This window comes from Schistocerca nitens, chromosome 2, assembly GCF_023898315.1.
Source record: "Schistocerca nitens isolate TAMUIC-IGC-003100 chromosome 2, iqSchNite1.1, whole genome shotgun sequence".
Lineage (NCBI taxonomy): Eukaryota > Metazoa > Arthropoda > Insecta > Orthoptera > Acrididae > Schistocerca > Schistocerca nitens.
Genome location: NC_064615.1, coordinates 445,239,155 through 445,260,146, shown reverse-complemented (window position 1 = coordinate 445,260,146; position 20,992 = coordinate 445,239,155). Strand labels below are relative to the sequence as shown.

Below are 20,992 nucleotides of genomic sequence, written 5' to 3'. Positions count from 1 at the left end.
TTCCTGCCACATGCATCTCACAAAATGATCACAACAAAAAACAGATAAATTAAATGTCATATAGAGCTTTACCAACAATCCATATACCATTTATGAATGGAATATAAAATGACAGTAGAAATAATGGTAACAGAAGAACCCTCTGCCATGTACCATAATGTGACCTGCAGGATATAGCTCTAAATGTAGATACTGGTAGGTGCAGCAAGCAGATGCTTTGATAGCTATGACGTGCATATTTTTCAAGATGGCCAACTATTGGTTTTGTCTACTGTAAAGGTGTCAGTGAGAGACTGCATGTCACTTGTTCTATTGTTTATGCCTGCAAGCCAAATGAACAAACATTCTGCAATTTTTATTTGCTATTTGTAAATTTAAAAAATACCTAAAGCAAAAAAAGCTTCTGAACAGTTGTAAATCTGGAATATTTCATTATTAGTGGGAGCTCATACTAATGTCATTGCCAATAAACATAGGCAGATCTTAACATCACCTTTTACTGCACATAAATACCCCAGCCAGTGGTCAGAACAAGCTCACTGCTGCCAATGCCGCACTCCTATCCCCTGCAGCTCAAGAAAATGATTCATCTCAAAGTTAGAAATGTTCTCAGTCTTGTTTGTGTGCCTTTCAATCACACAGCGACTCTGCTACTTGAGAAGTTGTTACTTCTGCTTCCTCAGCTATAGTAAGTGACCACTTTTAATATACTACACCTTTCTTAATATTTATATGATTACACTGTTAACTATCACAGAATTTCAGTCACCTATGTCCATAAGAAAAGACGAACACTCTTGGCAAACACAATGAAAGTTGTTAATGGATCAGATCTGTAACAACTTCTGATGTGTAACATGTGAGTGCATTTACAAATATCATACACTTTCTCAGAGAAGGAAAAAGTTAGATTCTGGCCATTTATATATTTATATTTTTACTTTAATCTTCTGTAGACAGCATTTCAGTTTCATCATTCAAACTGTCTTCTTTATAACAACAGAAACTATCAGTCATTGATAAAATTATTTAATTGGATAGGTAAAAAATCTACTCACCGAGCAACAGAAGAACACACCCATAAAAGACTGTTGTGAGTGGCAAGCTTTCAGAGCCAGTGGCTCCTTCTTCGGGCAGAAGGGTTGAAGGGCAAGGAAGAAGGATGAAGGAAAAGGACTGGAGAGGTCTAGGAAAAGGGGTAGATTCTGGGAAAATCACCCAGAACTGCGGGTCAGGGGAGACTTACCGTATGGTAAAGCCTAACACTTCATCAAAATTATGGTTATTAAAGATAGGGTGCTCAATCAAATAGTCACAATACAGAGAAGAAATCAACCATGACCTTGTTAGAAAAAAGTGTTCTGGCATTTGCTTTAGGTGGTTTATATACATCATGAGAAACCTAAATTTATTTCAAAATAATCTTTTCACAGTATGAACCTATCTCATTAATTATTGTTAAATCTTGCTTAATAGAACAAAGACGCAACAGTACTGGAATGCCAGTTGAAGAAGTTGCCTCAATATTTATGGCTCAAATCAACTTATGGGTGACTTGAAGTCTTTTCATGATGCATCATGATGTATTTTTACTCCTTTGTGATCAGTTACTCAAGCTACTAAAGCAGAAAATTAGTTCTAACTTTCCCAGCGAAGCTTTCAGGAACTGCTATGAATGAAAAATAAATAGCAAGTTGGATTGTGATTTAATATTAATCATTATCTTCATAGCAAACTTCATTTCACAGAATGTAGGATAACATGCTGTAGCTCTGTTTCATTGGGAGTGACACAAAAAACTTCTTACTCAGAGGAGACACCATTAGAAATAGTAAGCATTTCAGTAACAGAATTTATTTTAGTTGAAAGACTAGTAAGAGTAGCAGCACTTTATACAGTATTGAAAACTGTTCTCCTTGATTATCATGTTCTTGATAAACTGCATTCTCTGAAATTGTTTATGCCTTTCCCATTTTCTTTAATACCCTCGTTCGTCATATCACTGGCATCCAGATCTTAATTTGGGTAGTTTTCAGTTCATTTGTAGCCCTCCCTTTAAAAGTACAAGATTTAAGGCTGGTAAGTGAGGACTGTTTCTATTTCTTTGTTACTCGTAATTAATACATTGATGTGTCACTATCCTGTTTTAATATTCTTCACATTTAAACCAATAAATTAGTGAGTATAGTATTTTACAGACTGTATTACACAGAACTATGTGAAAACTACATAATTATAGTATACAACAGCTCTATTCAGATAATTTTTCCTTACACTCTTTGTTTCAGGAAGACCCCTTAATGAAACTGAGAGGCGAACATTGTTTCCAAATGGTACACTTTCAATAAAAGATGTTGATAAATCTGAGGACAGTGGAGTATATGTATGCATTGCTAGAAATCCTAGTGGGCGTTCAGCCAGAAGAAAAGTTAAAGTTCAAGTATTAGGTACGTATAACAGAACTAATTCAGTGGAAGTTAATGTACATAATACCTGCATTTATTCCTTTCAATCTAGAACTGTTGAGAGCTTTGTTCTTCAGGCTATGTGCTGAGGAAGACCACAGCATTGTGGCCAAAGTGTTGGATATTTTAGTATTTGCTTATTTTGTATTTTATAAGTGATGAAACAATACATTCACAGGGACGTTAATGAGATTGATCAAGATTGTTAAAATATGTAATATGTGAATCACGCTTGTATCCATTCCAGAGGCACCAGAAATAGATCCTATTTTAATAAAACCAAAGTTGCAGAGAGGTATGAGAATACATTTGACATGCATTGTGAGCAAAGGAGACAGTCCAGTATCAATTGTATGGTTGAAAGATGGCTCAAATATTTCTCAAGGACAAGGAATTACAGAAAAGACTATAGATGACTTCTCAAGTACTTTGAGTTTCAGCAGTCTTACTGTGAAACACACAGGAAATTACACCTGTCGAGCAACAAATGCTGTAGCTGTGGCGAACTATACAGTGCCTGTTGTTGTAAATGGTATGTCACAACTAATAATCCTATCATTGTTCAAATGCATTATTATTTATTCTTATTATTATTGTTGTTGTTGTTATTGCTGTATATGGGATGTAACATGGCATGTTAAGATGTAGAAGCAAACAAATTGTGCTTTGTGCACATTTCCTACAACCCAAAGGTACAATAATATCAAAAACATTCACACACAGGCCTTGGTCTAGAAGGGGGAGGGGGGGGGGGACCAGGGTATCTGCCACAGGCAGCAATACCAGGGGGGGCCCAAAGTCATTTTCTTGAAGAAAAAAGGGTAGTTTCACAAAGCGCTTAACATCCAGTGCATGTTAGTCTATTGATTATTTGTGTGATTTTGATACGCATCCCCATTGATTTTTTAACAAAAAAATGGTTCAAATGGCTCTGAACACTATGGAACTTAATATCTGTGGTCATCAGCCCCCTAGAACTTAGAACTACTTAAACCTAACTAACCCACGGACATCACACACATCCATGCCCGAGGCAGGATTCAAGCCTGCGACTGTATAAGTCCCGCAGTTCCGAACTGAAGCGCCTAGAACTGCACAGCCTCTGCGGCTGGCTGGTTTTTGAACACATACTAAGTTGATTTCTAAACAAATCATAAAATCATACGTTTATTTTTGAATGCATGCATGGTGTACATGACGTCTCTGTCAGGGGAATCTCCATCGCATCGAGAAATAAAAAACTTTTCCGCAGACAAAAGGGGACGGGGCTGTACGAGCTGAGTAAAATAAACCCAAATGGGTGAATGCCAATCACTGTCAGTTTATGTGCCTAACTGGGTGTGTGAATGATCAGTGTTTTTATAATTATTAGCGAAATCTGTAGATTTAGACTACCAAAGTGGGAATAAATGACTAACAGAAATAATATGGTAAGAAAGATTACCTATTAATCCTCTCTATGTATCCAAGAAAATGAAATTTGACAGGTAATTTTTGCAGATCAATACGCTAAGGGCCAGTTGGTTTTGATAATGGCAAGAATAATTACAGAATTAGTGATGACAAAATTGTTTGTTATAATGAGGAAGGAGAAGAAACAGGGACATCAGACAAATTATATGTAAGAATATGAAGATTCCAAATTTGTAAGAAAATACCATACTACAACTTTTCAGTTGCATGCCAGAGAAACTGGAGCATAGGAATGAAATGTGGAACAGTTTCATAACATAAAAATTTTTGCTTGTGGTAGGCCTAGTAGGCATTTGATATTGGCACTTCGTGAATTATATTCTGTCGTTTTATTTATGTAAATGAGGTAAATAAAATGATGATTTGTGCCAAAACAGTCTCGCTTATTTGCGGTGTGTTACAATTGCTGAAATATTAGAAAGGCCTACTTCGTTTTATCTATAGACATTGACAAAACAGACGTATTCAAATCGAGAAACACCACCAGTCTTGGGTACTATTCATGTTAACAGCTATTTTTCAGTATTAAAAATGACATTTTGATTTTCCATGCAGTGAAAACATTTGATGAGGTAATGGATTCTTTAGCAGAAAGGAAAGCACATTGCATAAGACTGTAGCATTAGAGGGGAAAAAAATGCTGTGAACTAAGGATTGAAGAAATTTGTACAGTCTTGCTTGTCTCTTGCCTTTACTGGTTTTATGTTTCCTGAAAGCCTACTTAATTTTATGTCACATGTAAGTTTTTTCTGAGGAATTCTTACCCTCCAGTTACAAATAATCCAACAGTATGAATCGTGAGACTAGGAGCAGGAGAGGCATCACAGGACATTTTAATTTCCATTGTCCTGAATAGAGGTCTGATGGCTTCCATTACAAAATATACACGTTTAAGTTCCACAGAGCCAAGTACAGTGACGTGCAGTAGAAGAATGCTGTGTGAAGAGGTGTGGCACTGCACTTTGGCACACTTAAGACCAAACAACATTTCTTACATTTCTTCCAACATATATGTTTTTCACATCAAACTATTCATAAATATGTGCTCTACAAAATGAACATATTTTTGAAAAATCAGTTTTTTGTTTTAATTTTTTTACTCGTATGTCAAACTCACAAAAGGATTGGGGGAGGGGCGCCACTATCTAGTTTTTGCCCCAGTTCGGAAATATCATAAATCTGGGGCTGTTCACACACATATGAAAGCCATCAAGTGACATGCAAACTATTCACTAATCCAGTCTGAATATATAAACTAAAATAAATACAGTTCATTGTAAAAATATGATCGTATTGGCTTCACAAAGATACTGTAGTGCATCATAGCAGTCACTGTAGTTTTCAGTGAGGCTAACTAGTTTAATGAATCCTGACAACAGCATTATGAATTTTCGAAATTATATCAGTACACTGTCATCTTGTTATCAGGAACGGAGTAAGGTATCAGGTAGTGAACAGGAGTTTTCTGGGCAATTCGAAATTGTAACTAATCTTTAAATTATGATGCAATGTGCTGCAGCACAAGTGACACATAACAATAAATGCATTTACTCCACCTATCAGCTATCAAAGCTGGAACAAATAAAGCAGAGCTGACATAAACCCCAATAAGCGGATTAAAGGTGGGGTCTAGAAAAATCTGTAATAACTGACATAGACCAGGCACCAAAAGTCACCAGAATCTTGAAAATGTAAAACGCCATAAAGAGGGGTAGAGATATATTGTGTGGAATTACTTACATAAATTCCATAAAAACCGTTCCATTCCCCCATGCTGCCCAACCGGGAGCACGAACAGGAAAACTATATAACACTAAATACTGGCCTTGAGTATTGAGGCCACACATAACCCATAACAGAGGCACAGTATGAAACAGATATCTGATTGGTGAACTGTTTAAACTGGAAAAGTGGGAGGGAATAGCAGAAACAAAATAGAAACATCACAGCCTTTGGAGGAAGGGGAACATGAAATTTTTTAAAAAAATGGAAAAATATTGTGTTATTACATTCAAGAACACATAAACCTGGCCGATTCCAAGTTGGCTTTGACAATGCATTTTATTGACAACCAGCATCAGCTGCAGCAGGTTAGTGATAACTGTCTTACTATCTAATCTAATCTAATCTTACACCCTGCACAGAAAGGTCAGATACTCAGTGTCGTGAAAGAAACTTAAATCTTAAGAAGTCTTCATTGCCTTCCTCTCAATACAATTAATGAAAGCACAGACATGCATCACAAAAATATTTTACTTAAATATGACATTATTTAGGTAGGTTAAGGTGAGCATGTAATGTAATAATTTTCCCTACTCTTTCTTTTTTAAATGCACAGGTTCTCTTCCTTCTACTGTTGTAATAATTCTGACTCCTTTCTGCTGTTACTTCCTGCTTCTCCAGTTTAAACAGTTCACAAATCACATATCTGTTTCATACTGTGCCTGTGCTATGGGTCATATGCAGCTTCAGTACTCACACCTAATACTTACTATTACACTGTTTTCCTGTTAGTGTTCCCAGTCAGGCAGCATGGGGGAATGGTTTTTATGGAATTTATGTTGGTAATTCCACACCATATGTGCTTTCTCGTCCTGTCTTTACTGTACTTTACATGTTTTAAGATTCTGGAGATTATTAGTGTCTGATAATGATGTCAGTTTTTACCAGATTTTTCTAAGTCCCTCCGTTTATCCTTTTGACATGGAACTTCCGCCCCATGACAGCGTTATAGTGATGATGATCTCTGATGGTTAAGTGATTTTATTAAACCATTTGCTGATGTGTGACATGGCAGTCAGTTAGGCCCACCTGTCCCATCTGTAGCCAGAATGGCAGTGCTTATGAGAAGATATAAAAAGGTTATGTGAAAGAAAATGTCAGCTGTGTAAGTAGTGATTGCGGATAATAACTGACCTGTAACAGTTCTTGGAGATGACTCATAATTGATGTAATTACATTAAAGTCATTTTATAGATACTTAGCAGCAGAATAGGAAATGAAAATTTGAAATATTTGCAGTGAACAGTGAAGTATATGGAGCTGAACAGTAGCCAATAACGACTGAGCACCTCCATACAGCAATAATCTCTTGGCTTGAATAGAAGTAACTACACAAGTCTATCAAATTTTTACAACCTAATATGTGCTTAAACTTACATAACAGCCTCATGCACATAAGTGAACATAAATACTGGTAAGCATATGTAAGTCAATTAGAAAAGTTATATGTTTCATGCAGTGTTCAACTGAAGATTGCTTCAGTAGCTCAGTGGTTACACTCGAGAATACTGCCCAGAAGGTCTTTTTAAATTACATTTTTGTGTTTTTCAAATAAACATGCAGGAGAATATTTGGTATGGGCTAAACAGGATATTAGAGGCCCATTTTTATTAAAAATAAGGTCACAGGTCAGTTCTCAGAAAGGACTCTACCTGCCACTTTTTTTGCCAGTGGAAATATTTGTTTAAGTTTAAGACTCAAAGTAAAACTAAACAGTGCAGCTGTTATTTCAGTCACAGCACTTGTCCTTCACAATAATGTCACATTGAAACCACATCCAGTCCATATGCAAAGGCAAGGTATCACTGAAACACAACACTTAGCACTGGAAGCATATTTACCACTGACACCAGTGTACAATCAGGACAGAAAACTCATACATTACAAGATATACAAACATCACAAAAATGTAAGATATTTCAAGAACCTCCCAGAAATTACAAATACTAAATAAGAAATAATTGGTGATTGTTGGGTTTCATCTGGTAACCCGCAGCATGCAATGCTAACTGCTACACTAAAATGCATTTACCACAGCTCATGGTACTGCTGCCTCTCTTTGAGAAACAGTCACCTGCTGTTTCAGAAGTTCTCACTGGAGCTGACTGCATCATCTTGCTCTTTCAGACGTACTCATTGGTGCCAACTACATCATCCTGCAGCTAGATCTTGTCAGTGGTGCTCACACTGTTACATGTTCTTCACCATGAAAATCATTGACCGTAGCCCGTCCCATCAAAGCTTCATTATATTTGAGTAGGTCTTCAGTTTGCTTGAATCTCTTATCATCGGTCTGCACCTCTGAACTGCAGTAGAGCTTTATACAGAAGACACAGACAATCTCTCTGTTTTTGTCTTCTTGATGAAATGTCATTATCCTTGACTTTTTTTTGTGACATCCAACAAGCATCAATGATACAGTACAGCCCAAATTAGCGTTTAGCAACTTTTCCAATAGTCTCATTTTCCACACAGATGTAAAAATCCTGAACTGCATCTCACTGGCTAATGTTTGGTGTTACAGAGCTCTTGGTCTTTATCCTGGGTGCCCAGGGTCCATATACAATACACATTGCTTCTTTGATTCTGGTGAGACATATTTCACATAGTCATTGTGATTATTGCCTGGTAGTATTGGGAACAGTGTATGCATTGTTGTTACAGCCTTAATACCTTGGAGCAGAAGGAATGGTGTGAAATCTGTAATGCCTTGCTTTGCTGCAGTGTATGTGAATCTCACGACAGGTAGTATTCTATCCCAGTCTCTCTATTTGACATAAATGTACATCACAAGTATATCTGCCAACATCTTATTAAAGCATTCTGTGAAGCTAATCAACTGTGGATGGTAGACGGTTGTCATCCTGACATTGAAACTATCTCTGATATGAGTCTCGACTCAAATACTTTTCCACAATGATAAATCATCACATAGGGTGCTTCAAAAAGATATCTTTAAAAGAAACATTGCAATTTCTGGTGGCTTCAGCATTCAGCATACCTTTGGGGACATTGCAGTGGGTGAAGTAGTCATGGAAGACTATTATCAGTCAATTCCCATTTGTCAACCTTGGCAACCTCCCCAGAGGGTCACTTTCAATCTCATGGAATGGCACTGTTGCAGGCGGGATAGGTATCAAATGCCCCTTCGGTAACTGTGGCACATGCTTCATTCATTGGTATTCCTTACAGTGACTCACACAATGTCTAAAGGACTGACAGACACCTGCTTAGTGATACCTCCAGCTCATTCAGTCTAGAGTCTTCATAAAACCCAGGTGACTAGATGGGGGAGTGTCATGAAAATATTTCATGACTGCTGCCTCCACATGAGCTGGGATGATGATCAAACACTTCCACTCCACTAGATCATAGTTCTTCTTATAAAATGTTCTGTTTATTAATTGGCACCCTCCTTCAGGTGGTTCCTCATAATTCAAGGCTTCTGTGGTTTTCAACAATGCTGGATCTTCTGTTCAGTCGCAGTATCATTTAATGCAGTGATGACTGAAATTTCATTGCTGCTGCTGTGTTCTGACAAAGGATGCCTTGAAAGACAGTCAATACCCTTGTCTTTGCACTTGTTTTTGTATATGATTGTGGTGACATACTCGTGGAGCCACAGTGTCTGTCTCACCAGTTGACATGAGAGAGCCTTCAGGCTAGTCACTCAGCATAGAGAATGTTGATCCATCACAATGGTGAGTGGTTTACTGAATAAATGTGGCTGGTATTTGTGGATAGCCCAAAGAACTAAAGGGCAATCAGTTATGGAGCAAATCATCATGGACTTGGAGAGTTTAAGCAATAACCTTTCCAACACCTCTCTGAATTTGTACTAGAACTGCCCTATCCCAAAACCACTAGCATCAGTGTGAAGTTCTATCTCAGCATTCTCATTGTATAATGCTAGAATTGGAGAAAGTGTTAGCAGCTTCGTAAGGACAATGAAAGATCTTTCTTGCACCTTGTATCATATAAATTTAGCATCATCCTGCAGGAGTCCTTGCAAGGGACTTGACTTGATGCAGAAGTCCTTTATGAATTGCCAGTAGTACAAGCAAATTCCAAGAAAACTTCTCATCTCACAAATATGCTGAATTGGAAAAACTGTAACTGATCTTATTTTCTCGAGACAGGGACAGACTCCATTACCATTCATTATGTGTCCTGAGATATTTATTTCTTGGGTGAAAGAGGCACTTTTTTGGATTCAGGCAGAGACATGCAGTGTGGACACACATCAACATGATTCTCAGGCTACTTAGATGTTCTTCAAATACCTTCAAAAAAGACAATGTCATGGAGACAGCAAATACCTATAATTCATTTAAGGTGTTGAACCACATCCCTTTGAAGGCGTTTTTATTTTTTATTTTTTCCCCCCCCCCCCCCTGCCCCATCAACCTCAATTTGCTAGAAGCCTTTCTGCATGTTTTAATATGCCTCCTGCCTCCTTGCTCTGTTGGCATCAGTAACAGGAAAACCAGCTAACATAGCAAATATAGGCATTTAATAAGAATGTGACCATTTGCATGATAATATAAAATGAGCAAATGGCTGTGAAACACAATATATGTTTCTAACTTTTGTCCTCATTAATGTAGAGATTCTTCTTTGGCAGGTTGTCTAGTTCAATGATTTCACTTCCTTCAAGAGGAATATGTTGTTGCTTTCATATATGTATGGCAAATTGCAATAATGAAGCAGGAACTGAAATTTCACTTCACAGTACTCAACACACAGGGCATATTTAGAAGAAAACATTTACAAAAACCAATATTCAACAGAGCTCAACAGGCTTACATCCATCTAATTTCATCTTAACTTACAATATCAGATTCCAAAGTCCAACCAACTATGCCATCATACAGTTACAACTGACTCACGACTCAACTAGACTCAGACTGACTTCTGCTTGTTACACACACAAATCAACAAGTGCAGTGATACATAAAGTTGCAGTTCAAATATTAGAAAATACACTGACCTTTCATGTTACAAAGATATTTGTACAGTATCAATATCACCGAAGATGTTTCTAAAAAGATACAAATAAATTTAACACTTCATAAAAGCAATGATTATAGGAAACAATAAGTGTTATATTAATGATATAAAAGAAGGTAATTACTTTATCGTTTGATACATTGTTATCTACAATACCTCATTAAAAATGAGGTGAGCTGAACATTTTCATTACAATGTCCATAGTTGAGAAATATTTTGTTTGCAAAATATGTAAAAATCAGCCAACCGGTTGCATAGGTTTTCTATATACCTTGAGCAGGTTTCGTCACCTCTAAGGGTGACTTCATCAGAAGAACATATCGTCAAAGATGTACAGTGATTTAAGAGCTGAGTTGCTCAAGTCATACATTAAAATGTAAAACATAATGTTCTTCAAGAGGTCAAACATTAAAACATAAGTAATACCGGTGTGTTGTGAGGAGACTGACAGTCAGTTCAATGATCATCTTGCAGCATCTTCTCCACTTTCTCCCATATTCTGTTGGCAACACTCTATGAGTGCTGGCTTACTGGTGGACAGCCTTCTGTGCTGATAAAGTGTTTTACCTCAGGCTGCTTGGCTTATCTTTCCTCCACTGTGGACTTGAAAGCATCTGAAAACTGACAAAGTATGGCTGTCACTAGCTGATGTTTTCCCTCAGTCAGGCTAGATCCTATTGGCAATTTGGTAATAGTTGTAGCAGAGCATGAACCTTCATAGACGGCAGTAATCTTCCCTTCTTGAACTGGTTCAAATGTCCCTATGCACATACCTTTAGGGATATGTTGTGGCGCTTGTGACACCTAGTGATCCAAAGTTCTCCTTGCTACCTACAATGCTTGTGATCATCACTGACATGTGGACTTCTTTTGTAAGCCTGAGTAGCTTTCTGCAATCAAACAAAGCTTCATAGTTTAACTCAACATCTTGACTGGTGGTGATGGGGACTGGCTATGGCATGTTGAGGAATGACATCATCTAGGCTATGGTGAAGAGCTTCAGTCAACAGGTCAACTATAATTGTCTGCAGTTGACTGACAGAATAGTAGTGCTCTGATGGTTGATGTCTTGCAGCATAATAGTCATCTAAAACTTACATTCTTTCTCTGCAGTACCACACAACTTGTCCAGGGTATCCACAGTGAAAACAGAGCAGCATGTTGTCAGTTGTGCTCCAAATGGCTGTTCTTCTGTGATGCATTTTACTCAGTGGAGGGGCTGGTTGTACCTGCATTGATCAGATGCCAGTTTGTCATTTGATGGCAGCAGCATATGTCAGAGCTGTCTGAGGCCATTATTCATAGTGTATTGGGCTGGTGGTGGAGACCGGTGATGAAGATTGATACACCTCTTGTTCAACATTCTCTGTTACCTCCTTGTGTATGGGGTTGACATTCATGGCTGCTATTTCTTATGTGTTTGGTCTGCCATAAAATACTGTACTTCTTCTCATTAAACCTGGTGTGTGAAAGAAGCAATATCATCATAGTCTTAAACAACTTCCATAGGCACCACATTCAGGAGAATATTATACCTCTTTCATCAGCCTCTCTTCTGCTGCATTTCCTTGACGCACTGGCACCAGTTGATGAATTATTATGTTTTGTGATATTCTCATCAGAATATTTTGTGTGGTACATATCTTCTGTGACTTTTTTCATCAGATGTGAGATTTTGTTGTCTTCTGCCATATCTGACCTCACAGTATTGCTATGGGCCAAAACATTCTGTATGTGTGACCGTGTTGTTTGGCCATGACATTTGGCATTGCTCTTCAGTTGCTAAGCAGACTTGCTGCTGATTGCCCCCAAAAGTTTTCTTCTGCTTGCCTTGGAACTTGTTCCAGCTATTGAACTTCTCTTGATTGTTCTAAAGCCATTGCTGGGCTATGTCCCCTAAGTATACATCTGCCAAACACATCATGTCATCCCATCTGTTGTATTTGGCAAATTGGAAGAATCCTTACAGCCATTTTGATGGATCCTGACTGGTATCTCTGGAAAACATCAAAAGATGCCTGATGTGCAGCTGACTTACTGCTGTCTTGGAATCCATCAATCTCTTGAATATGCATCTTAGGAATGATGTACTGCATTTATTCTGGTTCCTGTCTGTGTACGCAATGGCTCTTATGTTGTTTAATCGGAGCTATGTCAATGTAAATGTCTTGATGTACCTGGTGTCTCTACCAAACAGTGTCATGTAAAAAACACAACCAAGTCCAAATCTGAAAGCAGAGTCAACAATGAAACACAATGTTTAGCACTAGAAGCACATTTATTACTGACACCAACATACAGCCAGAACAGAACTGACCTGCCAGCATTTTTTTTTTTTTTAATTGAACATTCCAGAATAAACAAAAATTACAAATGTAAGATTTTTCAAGAACCTTCCAGAAATCACAGATGCCAAATGGCAAATAATTCCTGGTGGTCAGTTTTGATCTGGTGACACCAGCACACCAGATAGTGATGCTAAACACTGCATTACACCACATACACCAGTGCTTGTGGAAATATAGCTGTCAGTGCATTGGATGAGGAGCCTGACATGGATGACACTGTACTCCTTAAGAGGAGAGTCCATGAATAAATTCCAGTACCTACAGAAAACGAATCTAAAAGGAGCCAAAATGCAGAGAGAATGGCATTTATTAACAATTTGTTTACACCAAATAGCTACAAAACTGAAAATGAGAAATAATATTATAAACTACCTTTTATACAGCAAATCTGTTGCAAAAAAATTATCAGAGTTCTTAAAATGTGTACAGTTCACAATGAAAATCTGAATTGCCATCATAAGGCTTAATAGCAATACATTGTGCTTGCACAGCTGCAATTAGCTTCTATCTGCTTTCTGTAACAGTAGGCCAGATGAAATTAAGATCTCCAGTTTTAATCATTTCAATCTCAAAACGTTTTGACTCTGTTTTTGCTTGAGTGTGCATGCCACACATAATTACATAAAGATGAGATGTAATAATTTCAAATTGTGACTTAAAATTACACCTTGTTAAGTTCAAGTGTTTCCTTGATACTTTACTTTACACAGTCATAACAGATTTTCAACCTTTTACAGGTCATGATTTGTTCCATTACTAGTCCAGTCATGATTGTACTCTGAATTAAAGTCAACAGCAACTTCTTTCCATGTCTTTTCTTTGTTGGTAGTAGTAACTTTAACCTTTCTTCTCCCTTTCTATTGTCTTTATATAGACAATACATTTTCAGCAATAAATCCTTTCCAGCTGTGGATCAGTTTGGAGAGCACACACCTTTTTCCACTTATTTTCCTCCATATTAAAAACATGGCACTTTTTATAAAAACACTTCATATATACAGCATATGATTAATACTGTGGGCACAGAGCAATAACCGTATGAACAGTCATTTTCAGCATTGTTGCCAGTGTGTAACATGCTATTTTAGATCCAGACAAAACTTCACTCCTAACAGCCAGAAGTGTTATAAAACAAGACCACTGTTGACTTGGTTCACAACAACTTCAAAAATAAATGCGTTTACTTCTGAGCAATAGAGGTCTAATACTAAGAGGTGAATGAAAATTTAACTTCTGATTTGGTTCATAATACAATGGTAAGCTCTATTGTAAAATAACCAAAAATCAACTTTAAATCTCAGTTAGTCCATTATGACCATGATACATCAGCTGGTATGTACTTTTCAACGTCAATAAACTTTACCCGGCAGCTGTACACTTTTAAGATATTTTATTTTATTATGAAAGCAACCAGTTTCGGCAATTTTTAAAGTCAACAAACCTATCGTATAGCACCATAAAACTAGATATTGTGAATTCCAGTCATTGTGCAGATGCTTCATACGATGACATGACAGCAACTCAGTTGCTGTCACGTCTTCGTATGAAGTATCTGCACAATGATTGGAATTCAAAATATCAAGCTTTATGGTACTATATAGCAAGTTTGTTGATTTGAAAAAAATGTATGGGACCTAAAGATGGCAAAATGAATTGCTGAAACTGGCTGCTTTCATAATAAAATAAAATATCTTAAGTGTACGGCTGTTGGTAAAGTTTATTGACAATGAAAAACGGAATTGGTTCACTTTAACTCTGAACCCTTCCTATACTGCTCCTGTATAAACAATGAAGATAAAATCAGATTTAATAACAGCTCACATAGTGACTGTTATTCTTCCATCTGTCAATGGAACACTAAGAAATCTTGATACATACATAATGCTTTATAGTGACTTGTCGAGTGCACAATTTTTATAAACGTAGTTGTAGTTCAGCTACCTTATATTTGATTCTTAAGGAATATATTAGTTCCAACATTCAAATGTTCCATAAGTGCTAACAGAATGTTGATTTCAAACCATCAGTACAAGGGGGTACCCAACAAAAACAGAGTAACATTGCTGGGGAGGGGGGGGGGGGGGCTGTGTAGTATGCATTTCTGCTGCTAGGCGTGTATAGTGCAGCTCATTGCCGGTTCTGTGCCACATTTGCTCTCAGTCTGGCTTGTTTTGTTCATCTGCAGTGATTGTTTTTGCTAGTGCTATTTTGTTCTTGTTTTGTTTTTATGATGGTTCAAATGGCTCTGAGCACTATGGGACTTAACATCTGTGGTCATCAGTCCCCTAGAACTTAGAACTACTTAAACCTAACTAACCTAAGGACATCACACACGTCCATGCCCGAGGCAGGATTCGAACCTGCGACCGTAGCAGTCGCGCGGTTCCGGACTGAGCACCTAGAACCGTTTTTATGATGGCAAGTCTAAGTAAGCAACGTGCAGCTATGAAATTTTGTTTTCTACTCAGTAAAAATGCTGCTGGAATTGTTTTAATATTGAAAACAGCCTACCAAGATGAAGCATTGGGAAAAACTCAAGTGTACAAGGTGTTTGATCGATTTAAAGATAGTGAAATGTCAGTTGATGACAAATATCATTGTGGACATCCATCAACTGCTCAGATTGACAAAATATTGAAAAAATTCAAGCGCTTGTACTCACAGACCATCTACAGACAACTGCTCAACTGTCAGAGATTAGTGGGTTATTTTGGAGTTTGGTTCAGTGAATTTTAACACATGATTTGGAAATGAAAAGGGTTGCTTACAAGTTTGTTCCTCGGGTTCTGATTGAAAATGAAAAGGAATGTTGAGTTGAAACATATTGTGCTTTGAAACAACAGCTTGAAATTGATCCACATTTTCTGTAAAGGGTCATTATTGGTGATGAGTCATGGTTCTATGGTTATGACTCAGAAACAAAGCAACAGTGAAGCCAACAGAAGACATTCAAAAAAAGGTTGTCGAGGTAAGTCAAAAGAATGCTGATTTGATTTTTTGATGCCAAGGGTGTAGTTCATTCAGAGTTTGTTCCCCCAAGTCAGACTATCAATCAAACCTTTTATTTGGAAGCTTTAAGAAGATTGCGCAACAGTGTTCATAAAAAAAGATCCATGTACAGCAGACAGGAGACTGATTCTTCCACCACAACAATGCACTTGCACTCAGCCATCTCTGTTAGACAGATTTTGGCTAAAAATGGCCTGGTTCTGCTGCCCCACGCACCTTACTCTTCTGCCCTGGCTCAGTGTGACTTTTTCTTATTTTTACACAAGAAAAGAGACATGAAAGGACACCGATTTGACAACATTGAAAAAGTCAAGAAAAAAACAAGGGAAGAGCCGTTAGCCATTTCTAAAGATGACTGCAAAAAATGTTTCGAACAGTAGGAGCAGCAGTGTGACAAATGTGTTAATTGTAATGGAAAGTATTTTCAAGGGAAGGTTGTTTTGTAAGCAATTTTAAAACACATAGCTTTTAAAAAAATAATTCTGTTTTTTTTCCGTTACCCCTTCATATACATAACTTTCTTCCAGATGCCACTTCTTTAAATTTTTCTGTTATGTATTTCTCTGCTTCTTCAAAATCAACATTTTCTGAGGTATTGCTTCAGAAAGTTGCCAGTGGGTTACAGTTCTGAATCACACAGATTGGTTAAAAAGAATTATTTATTCATATTGTTGTTGAATAGAAATTCTGTTCCTCTGCATGAATTTAATTTCAAATAAATATTACTCATAACAACTATCCAGTATTTTTATCATTTCTTTAGTATCAGTAAACCACCGATTCTTTAAAGAATCAAACCCCCATACATAAAGCAGCTTCAAACATCTGATTAATTTACAAATGAGTTAATGTGTCATATAAGAAGGAAGAAAAAAATTAGGAGGTCTGTTGGAAGTCATTAAGTGCTCTCATTATGAAACACTGGATGAATGTAGTTTAGGTAATTTGCAGCCCATTACAAGTGAAAGCAAGCTTTTCATACATCTCAAATGTTCAAAAATATTTCGGGCTTGCAGCTGGCCATCGTAAACTTCATTGCATGATATTTTGGCTGGCCAACTGCTAGCCATCTTCAGGTGAGCTGAACGAGGACTTTTCTCAATGTTTATGATGTGTCTCCTGAACTATGTACCATATAATTATAAGTGTGCAGGAACATTCAGTGATATAAGTAGATATTGTCTGCAAAGTGTGTTGTGAACAGACTTAGTACTAAAGAAGTAATTAATTAAAAAGTCATGCCTTATGTTGAAGTTTTACTGCACGCCATTTTCAGCAGAAGCTAGTTTTTCACATATTTTCACATCTGAGACATTATATCCACTGAAATATGTATTATAAAATGATATAATTTTGTTGGTCATTCAGTAGTATACAAGGATACTGTCTGCAAACTGTATTCTGATGTGAATAGTGTAGGTAGTAAAGCAGAAATGAATAAAAATGCCATGTTTGATGTTGAAGTTGTACTGCATGAACAGCAAAAATGTTGTATGTGATAAACTTTTTTCCTTTCATCATTTATGAGGGGTGTCAGGAAGAGAAGGTTTTGTAAAGGTTTGAAATTATGTTTGAAGTTTGTTGGAAGTTTCTAAGTGCTCTCATTCTCAAACACTGGTTGAATAACGTCCAAGTATTTGTGCACAGTCAGTTACACTGCCTCAAGATAAACACAAAATTTCTAACTGTAATACTTGTCTTAGAGTGTTAAACTTTTAACATAAGGTCATACCCTTTAATGAGTAGATTACGACAGCAGATTAAATGTTTGCTACTACCACTATCACTCAAAGTTTTACATAAAAAATGTTAAGATCTTGGTGTTTGTCAGTAAGATATTTTAGTAAATGAATGTTCTTTGCATGTCAGTTCCACCTAGCTGGAAAGTTGAACCAAGTGACACTGAAGCGGTACTTGGGAGCAGTCTTAGAGTTGACTGTGCAGCTGATGGATCACCAGTTCCTCAAATTATATGGAGGAAGCAGTCACTAGTTGAAGAACATCCTCTCCAGGAACTATCCAAAACAGAAAATTACAGGTGAAACCAGAATTGTTTAATAGTTTAGACACACAGCTTAAAAATGAAAGATGACTGGCAAAGATTCATTTCAGTGTTCCCAACAGACTCATGGACTCATGCCTATACCTACACAGTTTGGCTTACAATTTGTCACTTATTTACTCTGATGTACTCCTTCTTTTTGATTCTGTTTGCATAAGTTTATACTGCTACTACAGCAGATTTATCAGACATGAAAGTTGATGAATATCCTGATTTGCTCATAAAAAATCATAAAGATACCTAAAAAGGAAATATTAGTCATCCAAGGTCTACATCTACATCTAAATCTTCAAGATTACTCTGCAATTCACAATTAGTGCCTGGCAGAGGGTTCGTCAAACCACCATAAAGATATTTCTCAATGGTTCCACTCTCAGACAGGGTGGGGGAAGAAGAACACTTACATCTTTCTGTGTGAGCTCTGATTTCTCTTATTTTATTATTATGATCATTTCTCCCTGGCAGGCATGGGTTTCTATTTTCAAATGTCAATGATGTATTTCACCTGTGGTAGGCGAAAAGAAATGTCCTGATCCCATTTTGCACAAAAGCACACTCTATGGGAAAAGTTTTCATCAAACTTATCGAAACTGGTCACCGCATATGCCATCTGTAAAATGATTACATGAAGCAAATACATTAGCAAAATGCAACTGGGATAACAAAAGATTGAAAATTGCCACGCCTGTCAACTCAGTAGCTGGAAAGAACTAGAATGATGAAAAATTGCAATGGAAACATTTTTTAGGTTTGATAAACTGGACGTAATTAGATCTGACAAGTGCAGCTACGGGATGATGAAAATAAACACTGAAACATAATTTAATACCCTTAATGTAAAGGATGCTGCACTAGCTAGAAACAGATGCACACCAGAGCCTGGAGTGGGAGAGCAACATGGCTTGTTAGCGGGGCTGTACATACAGACTGTGCTCCAGCTTCATGAAGCTCTACCATGCATCTGTTCCTAACTTGTGTGGCATCCTTTACCTGTGGCGATGAGTAAGGTAATTAAATGATTTTTTTTTTCAGTATTTATTTTCACGGTTGCCTTACTTACCCTTTTCAAATCTTATTATTTCCAGTTTAAAAACTTTTTCGCTGCAACTTGGTTCTTTCCAGGAACCCAGTTGAGAGGCATGGGAATTTTCAACTTTTTGATATCCCAACCGCATTTTGATGATGTATTCATATTGTGCGATCATTTTACGAAGAAACATGCAAAGTTCATTGCTACAAAATACAGTGCAGTTGCTTATATTATAAGACACAATATTTCACCAGTATTTGTAATAAAATTGACCAGCATCTAAAGTTAAATAAAAAGCAGCACATGTACGTAATGGAATATGTAAATTAGAAATAGTTAGGTGGAATCAACACTATAAAATGCGATATTGAAAAGGAAATATTAAGCAAGAGAATATTTGTATGGAATGAGACATGGAACATGATATTCTATTTAGTGAAACTGAAACTGCCATCAAGCATCTGAAAATTAACAAATCTGCAGGTACAGATGCTGAGGACAGAGGAAGATATACACGCTTTGCATTTAATGTGTAAGTGAATTGCCTAAACACTGGACTACATGTGTTCCAATTCCTCTCCACAAAAAAAGTTATGGGCTGCCGCAATTATAGGACTATAGCATTAATATTGCTTGCTACCTACAAAAAATTCCTGAAACCCCAGTTTTCTGCAGAACAAGCATATTTTGTGGCAGGTAAAGGTGCTAGAGAGGTGAATTTGAGGCAGACAACTGAAAAAGTCCTGAGTTCTGTGTCCCTACCTTCATTTGTGTGCTGCATTATAAAAAGGCCTTTGATTGTGTCATGTGAGACAAGTTATGGCATGTAATCAATAACTTTGGGATTCCAGAACAACTACTATCATTATATAAACGTTTTTATAACAGCCACACTGCTACCATAATGGTGGATGGTGAATAATCAGAAGTTTATCATTTGACAAATTAAGTGAGACAACCTTGTATACTGTCATCTCACTCTGTAACAACTATACAGAGTATGTCATTGGGCGAGCACTAAATGGCTGGGATGGTGGAATTTTATTTGGCAGTAGGAAAACCAACCTATGCTTGCAGATAATACTAGCTCTCATTGCAGGAAGTGAAGGAGAGCTTAGAGATCTGTTCTGGAGGGTAAAAACTATTGGCTTAAGTTTTGGTCTAGTGATAAACATGAAAAAAAAAAAAAACAGACTAATTGTTATTAATCACCAAAGCTTACATAAAATTCAACTTACAGGATGCTTAAGGGATCTAAAGGTAGTGAATTTTTATCTAGAATCCCTGAACAGTGACAAAGGGAAGCTTGACAAAGAAATAAAACAAAAGAATCGTCCTTGGCTGAGCTGCAATGGTGTAAGATCTGGCAGAACCGGGCAATATTCAAACCAGAGATGCGCTTGGTGAAATTATTGGTGTTTATTGTATTCTTGTATTTCCACAAGACCAGGCTAATGAAAGCTAGTGATAAGAACTGAACTGATGTCTTCAGGATGTGGTATTGGCAGATAATGTTACGTGTCCTATAGACAGAAAGAAGAAAGAATGCTTCTATTACAAAAGAACTTAGTATCTCAAGAAGTTTATCTCCCCATGTCAGCCAAAGAGACCACCATTTCCTTGGACAAATTTTGAAAAGAGAAGGAGATAAATCAGAAAACACTATCTTGCAAGGCAAAATCTAAGGCAGAAAACTACGAGGAAGAACAGCAAGTACATGGTTGGATCAAACAAAGATTACCAGCCTACCTCTTCAGATTATATTAAGAAGAGTTGAAGATCACTGTGGATGGACTTACCTAGTCAAACATTC

At 37.0% G+C, this 20,992-nt stretch overlaps 1 protein-coding gene across 1 annotated transcript in view; it reads left to right on the top strand.

Annotated features, from left to right (window-relative positions):
* The first annotated feature begins 2,762 nt into the window (after positions 1 to 2,762).
* LOC126235076 (Down syndrome cell adhesion molecule homolog) overlaps positions 2,763 to 20,992 on the top strand; it is a 100,989-nt gene continuing 82,759 nt past the window's right edge. Inside the window, exons 1-2 of the mRNA XM_049943810.1 lie at positions 2,763 to 2,997; positions 17,957 to 18,125. Coding sequence (XP_049799767.1) covers positions 2,763 to 2,997; positions 17,957 to 18,125 — 404 coding nt within the window. The remainder of the gene's footprint in view (positions 2,998 to 17,956; positions 18,126 to 20,992) is intronic.